The 7,576-nt window shown below is 27.9% G+C and overlaps 1 protein-coding gene across 1 annotated transcript; it reads right to left on the minus strand.

Moving 5' to 3' along the window:
- Positions 1 to 1,365: 1,365 nt before the first annotated feature.
- LOC119671129 lies at positions 1,366 to 2,519 on the minus strand (the record flags this gene model as incomplete). Its single annotated transcript, XM_038081653.1, is given in 1 exon segment — positions 1,366 to 2,519. A coding segment is annotated over 1 exon segment (906 nt), but the record flags the coding sequence as incomplete, so codon positions are not given.
- Positions 2,520 to 7,576: the final 5,057 nt, after the last annotated feature.

Consider the following 7,576-nt stretch of genomic DNA (forward strand, 5'->3'; position numbering starts at 1 on the left):
TTGCTCCGTTAATGAAACTAAGCACAGGGCCGGATTTTGGGTACGCGGGAGTTAACTTATATATAGGTGTTTTATCTATTGTTGATATATGCTGTTCATAAAAATTGTTTATAGTTAATTTCTCTCCTTCTATTTGAAAAATGTTTTGGAAATCTTTGCAAATATTCAATATTGAATTTTTGGTTATGTTATCTAAACCATCAATTTTTAATTTCGATTTAATTTTTTCAAATGTATATGAATTTCGATTAGAATTATATGAAAGTATGTTATAATTATTTAAAGGTTTTATTTCTATTGTTGCATATTCTAATTCTATAGGTGTATCTCTAGTATTTAATAACCTAATATGTTGTATACCTTTGGCAGGTATTAATGAATTAGCTATGAATACTCCTTTCACTATTTCTTTTCCACAGACTAAACTGTCTTCTTTTGTATTTAGTTCAACTACTTGAATTACTTCTACCCTGGGCGGTATTTTGATATTTTTAATGGATTTTATTTTTATGTTCAAGGGTAAGACTATCCCATCTTCTGAGTTTGAGATCACTAATACGCATGTTTCATAATTTATTTTACAATTATGTTTTATCAAAAAATCTCTACCTAATATACCATCTGTAGGTAAATTTATATTATTTTTTATGACATTGAATTTGTGAGGTATTGTTTTACCATCAAAAAATAAATTTATATCTATTAAACCTTCTGTGGTTGTTTTTCCTGTTGTTATGCCATTTATTTGGCAGTTTTTTGTGTTATCAAAATTGCTCTTCCCTATTATACCTTTTTTTATTACTGATATCTCTGCCCCTGTGTCTACTAATAAAGTTATATACTTATTGCTAGAAGAAGTTTTAGCATTAATACTATTATCAATGTTTTCTATTGTCTTAAAATGTATTATTTGTTTTTGTTCTGGTTGTAATTGTTTCGATTGTTGTAACCATTGTTTTGGCTGTAACCTAGGTTGTGATTTGGATATTGCTTTAGGTTGTGCCCCGGGGTTCGTTAACCGGTGGTGTTCCAGTTTTTTTGATTATTGGAATTGTTGTATTGGTTTGATGCATTCCTGTTGAAATTTCCATTCGCATTTCTGTAATTATTCGAGAATCCGTTCCTTTGTTGAAAATTCCTGTTTGGTTGCTGTTGTATCATGCTTCTATTTTGTGTTTCTACACTTAGAGCAATTTGTACAGCTTCGTTTAGAGTAGTTGGCCTTGCTGCTGCTACTATATTCCTAAGTCTCTCGTTGAGTCCATTGGTGAATGCATTTAATCCTGTGAGATCTGTCATTTTCATTATTACTTGTTTATTTTGGTCACCCTGAGTAGCTATATATATTTGGTTTAAAATTGCTATTTGTTCCTCAATTTTAGAAACAAAATGTGCAACAGTTTGGGTACCTAGTCGCAAACGTGCTAAATTATTCTGGACTGTTAATGGATTTTGATTAGGTTTATAGATATTTTTCAGCTTTTGAATAAATTTTGGTATTGTGTCGTCTTCTTCTTCTAAAATGAGTTTGTTTTTAACTCTATCAGATAATTTAGTTGACTTAACAAACCGAAGTAAGATGGATCTCTCGATTTCATCTTTAAGTGAAAGATTTAAGGTAAAGGACGTAATTGCAATAGATGGTCAGTTAGATGATCTAGATTACTTATATTATGGCAGGATAGTCTATCTTTCAATATTGGATTAAGGAAATATTGGCATAGAGTGTGGAGTGGAGAGGTGTACCAATGGAGCGGACTACAAATCGGACGGATTGGGTTATCGTTTTTATGGGTTTTTATAGTCCCATAAAGATAAGGCATGGTAGGTGTCTCATTTAAGAGTTTTCTAAGAGACACATAAATAGGATTTGGGAATAAAGTCCTGTTACGTACGTATAGTGCACACAATGGACGAGCAACTCGGCGAAATAAACCCCGTATTTGGCGCCCAAGGATATCAGTGTTGCCTAGATATAATATACAAGATCCACTAGCGATATAGTTTGTTAGCCAATTATTGATCTTTTCCATGTACTCATCTTTATATATTAATATTGTTGATTTACATTTGTCAGATTGGACTAGTAATAAATTAGGATTTATATCTAAGAATTGTTTAGTTATCTGGAATAGATGAACCAACATCTTATGAAAAGGAGTTTGAGTACGATGGTTCTCCATTACCTGTAGGAACTTGTGATGTTCCTCTAGCTCGGATCGACAATACATACCTAAGTCGATATGGGATTCTAGGTAGGTATCGTGATACTGATTTAATGCCACAAAATAGTCGGTAATTGTAGGAGGTGCTACAGGGCAATAGTTAGGACCAAAACTTAGGAGAATTTGAGCCTCTAAAGGCACAGTTATGGTAGTTAGATTAGTGAAACCACAAGGGATTGCACGTGGATATAGATTTATAAGTTGGGACACATCAGGAAGCGTAGTAAATATTTTTGGAGTTAAGGAAATCAATGAGGAAGCCATAAAGGGTTGGATAGAGGGTCGAGGTGATAAAGCGGATAATGTTGATGGATGATAGTTTGGTATAGTTATACTATGAGGAGATATAGGATGCTTTGACAACCTTTTTGTTTTAGGATCTAATATTTTACTGGAAGATGTAACAATAATAGTAGATGTAGTGGTAGGCATATTTAGATTATTATTTAGACTTAGTGATTGAATATTGTGATGTGCAGGGGAGGAAGTAATGTTTTTAACAGCTTCTAGTGTGCGGGATGATGATTTAGGTAAGTTTGATGCAATGACATCTGTAGGTATAGTGGTAGCTGTCGTAACTAAAGAGATAGATATATTGGTGGTCAAAAAAAGATTTGTTATTAGTATATTTGAGAATTTAGTTTATAGAAGTGTGGTAATTAGGAGATACTGTAACAGTGTATATTATATATTTTTTATATATTTTTATATTTTTTGGCGTATTGAATTTTTGTTTTTAATTTTTCAAAAATTTACTAATGACTCAATGTTTAAATATAATAGGTGCAATGGTTTTAAATAATTTTTTAAATATTTCATTTCAAATTCAATTGAAATAATTTAATTAATTTTAATTTTAGTATTTTTAACAATTTGTTAATATTTATATAATGATTATGGATAGTATTTTTAATAATTTTAATTGTATATTTTATTATATGTATTTAATGAATTTAATTTTGAGAATTTAATAATTATGGAATTGAAAGGAAATATATGGTTTGAAGATAATAATGTGAGGGATTTATATAAGATTAATAATTAATTAAAATAAAATATAAAAAACTTTAGAGAGAGGTGTATATAAATACATTACCAATACGATGTTGTACGGATAGATGTGATTTTGATGATACAGATATAGTATTAGTTGAAGTGTAGTTGTAAGGTTTAGTGAATGAGGCAGATGTGGATATAATAGAAGTTGTTTGGGTGGTAATGGATGGTTGAGTGTTGATAAGTATTTGTAACTCTGGGTTAGTATCTATATATGGAGTTAGAGAATAATATGATAAATATATATATTTATAGAAGAATAAATATAGTAACAATGATGAATTAGTAATTATATAAAAGATATTAATTTGGAAGGGATATAATTTTAGGTGGTATATAAAATAAAATAATAATAATTACTTGATATACATATGTGTGATGATGTTGAAGGAGGATGAGTTGTATGTCCACGCAATTGTATGTGATCAGTGTTGGTTCTTGGTGTTATTAACGGAGCTATATGACACTGGTATGTAGTAGTTTGAGTTGAAGTATGAATTGGTTGATGAGTAGGCTCATCAAATAAATTATCATCTAAAGCTGTTTGATAAGCACTCTGCAACTCTTCGTCGGTATAGTTAGTATCCATTTTGTTGGGCTAATTAGTTATGTTTTAATAGAGGATTTAAAATTAAATTAAATAGGAATAAATAATAAAAAGAAGTAATAATTATGTTTCTGGGTATATTTTACATTTTTTAGAATCATCAATATTATAGGTTATAGTGTAATTTAAATAGATAAAGTTTTTAAAATATTTTTAATATATAGATATTACTTAGAAATAATATGATATCTTTTAAGGTACAATGATAGTTTTTGATTATTATATTTATATGATATGTAGATTACACTAATGCATTTTGAATGAGTTAGATACAGTTGATAAAGGTATATATAAAGTTGGTAAATAAGGTATACATGTAGTGATTATATGAATGAAAATATATAAGTTTAGATTTTCAATGGAATAGAGTATAATGAAGTTTGATAAACTTTTAGCATTACCATTGAATTCTGGTATTACTTTTGAAGCTGCAATTGAATCAAAATTAGCCATTTTTGCTTTAATGTTGTCTATGGGTCTATTTAATTGTTCTGTAATTGACTTAGGTTGCAAATATTTTTCTATCTGCTCTACTAAACTATCAAATTCCAACCTTAAATTCTTGATATCTTTGATATCTGTATTTTCTTCTATATCTAACCAGATTTGATGTATTATTAGTTTTGTCTTTACTATGTACTGTTTCGTGTAAACTCTATTTGGAGTTTTCTTTAAATTTTTTAATATTTTTCTTAAGTCAATTAAATCCATATGACATTGAATTTATTGCTATGCAAAGTATTTGCTAATAATATAATGAAGCAAAAATATTATAATAATTATTATTGAAATTACAAATGAAATTATCAGTATCATATAAATGTGTTAATTAATTTTATCATGATCTGATCTGGAGTACATTATTGGAAAAGTTTTATATTATTTAACAAAGTTTGAAAAAAAAATATTTTTTTTTTTTATATATGATTTTTATTTAATTTTTATACCTTAACATTAGCATTTCTAACTGCTTGTTTTTTAATATACTTTTTAAAATGTGAATTAATTTTTATTATTATTAATATAAATAGAAATATAAAGTTTAAATATGATATATAATTATTAGTATTAAAATTATTTGTTGATGCTGTTGCTGCTGATGCTGCTGTTGCTGCTACATTGTTGTTTACAATTTCTTCTGTTGATTGGGTTCCACTCATTTTTTTTTTAACTCCTTAAGCTGTTGCCGTAAAATATTTTTATTTTCTCCTTGAGATATCTTCAAGAGACACTTGAGATTGCCAATTTCTTTGGATACCTTTCGTTTTTTGCCACCACGCACCTTCTTTTTTGTTTGTTCGATTGTTATTGGCTGCTGTCTTCCACCTGGATGACGTTGCTTATATTGCTCAATTGATATAGGTCTTGGGCCTGCCTTTGGATTTTTCAACGCTTCTTCTAAAGTTTTCACCGCTGCCGCAAAATGTCTGTCAAAATCTTCTTGCGACATATTGTTTAATAATTTCTGAAGATTGCTTCTATCGCATAATCTATCAGATAAATATGTTTGTTTAAATGTTTGTTCAGAATATTTTTATTTTTGTAGCTTTTCCCACAGATAAAACAATTATATCTCTTCATTATTTCAAAGGTTCGTCAATTGCATATTATTTAATAATTTCTGATTTAATAATTTCGGTATTCCAATGGTCCATCAATTGCAGGTTATTTAATAGTTTCTGATTTAATAATTTCGAGATTCCAATGGTTAAACGCTTTTATTTTTGCTGCAATTTTGCATACAAATGGGAATTGTGCTCTTGACTAATTTCAACAACTTTGGAAACTTCTGATTTCATAATTCCAATAAGAAATTATCCTTTTTGGTGATCGCCTTCTCGGCACTTCTTTCATTTCGAATTTCTGATAATAAAATATGTAATACAACAGAAATATCTAACAAAATATTTATATAACTTACTCTGTCATTGTTTGTAGCTCTGCTTATTTTGAGTGTTTGAAAGTAAAGTACATTAATTAAATTAATCAATTTGTTAAGATTATTTGTTATTCACAAATAATTTAATTGGAAATTGTTGAACAATTCCATTTCATTTCAAATTCTAAGTATGTCGTTTATATTACATTTAAAATTTTCATTAATATAATTTTTTTTAATATAAATTATTATTAATAATATTAATTATTTAATAATATTTAATAAAATAAAATAAAATAAAACAAACAATTCAAACAACACACATATAATTTTCTGATGTAAAGATGTTAATAATATAACTGGCAGGAACGCCATGTAAAGATCTCTGTAAAGATGTCTTGCTTTGAATATGCCATGTAAAGATGTGTAGCTTCAGGATTGCCATGCAAGGTTTTTCATCCAATACATTAATATGTATTCACTTGACAGGATTGCTAAGGGATTGTAATTAAGAGCCCCAGAAGAAAGGTTTCGACCTAGCAAGGATCAGTATTAATATGAGCTCTTCAGCCGCCTTTAAGTACTTTCTAAGCTCTTCAGCCGCCTTAATGGTATTACCAGCAGATATGCCGCATATAACCAGAGATTCAAATAAAATAATTTATTCTTGTTGCCTTTGCAAAAGAATCTAAAAGAATTTGATTTATTTGTAAAATCTTACTCTATTTATACAAAATATTCTTATGTACTAAACTTATTATTTAATTCTAATATATTCTTGAGTAACCAATCAATACATTGGTTACTCCCAATTTTTGATAAAGTATATGATTTTTACATGTAAGATATTCATAGTATTTATTATACTATTCTAACATATGTTATCTATTTCTTATGCATTTTTACTTGTAAATATTATTATAAGTGTTATTCATAAGGTTTAACATTTCTCTAAAGGAATTTCTGTTACTACCGTACAATGACCACATATGATAAAACGTTTGGCTCAAGCATCATGTTACGAGTGCACAATCATAACGGCGTGAGTCAAACAAAATTTAAAAGTGTAATATGATCAAAGTCAAAACGACAAAGCGACAAATGTGCATTCAATAAATTATGTCACAATTGTTTTGTTACTTTATGTAATGACTTGTCATATTAAACAATGATATAGGTCATGGGCACCACAATATCTATAAGACCTTGAATATAAAGGTCCTCATGTTTTGTTTTTATTTTATGTTTAATTTTATTTGTAAAAGAGAGGTCGTCAACTTCTTTATATAATATATGTTTAAATTTATTTAAAAGGGTATTTATATATTTTTGTTCCTCAACATTCAAATGATCTAATGTAAGTACACTATCTTCTACTGGAATTATTTTATTAACTATTAATATTTCATTATATTTGTTTTCTTCTACTTCTGCATATTCGTTTGGATAAATTATTTTATAATTTTTATTATTTAATTTTATTATTTTATTATCATAATCAATTATGGCTTTTACTTGTTTCAAAATATCAGAACCTAAAAGTCCATCACAATTTTTTGAAAAAGGAGTTGTAAAGAAACGTAATTTACAGCCTAACTCGAATATTTCGTTTGTCGTTGTAATTTTATTTAACTCAAATGTGTTACTAATTGTTTTAATTAATCTAGGCTTTACATTTTCTGGTTTCGTTTTTAAAGTATTTGGATTTATTAGGCTAATAGATGAGCCTGTGTCAATTAAAAATTTTAAATTATTTACTGTTATATGTGGGAGTTCTGTTCCGAGGCTCTTGCCTGAAAATTTACTTCC

The sequence above is a fragment of the Teleopsis dalmanni genome, chromosome 1 (genome assembly GCF_002237135.1).
Source record: "Teleopsis dalmanni isolate 2A chromosome 1, ASM223713v2, whole genome shotgun sequence".
Classification (NCBI taxonomy): Eukaryota; Metazoa; Arthropoda; class Insecta; order Diptera; family Diopsidae; genus Teleopsis; species Teleopsis dalmanni.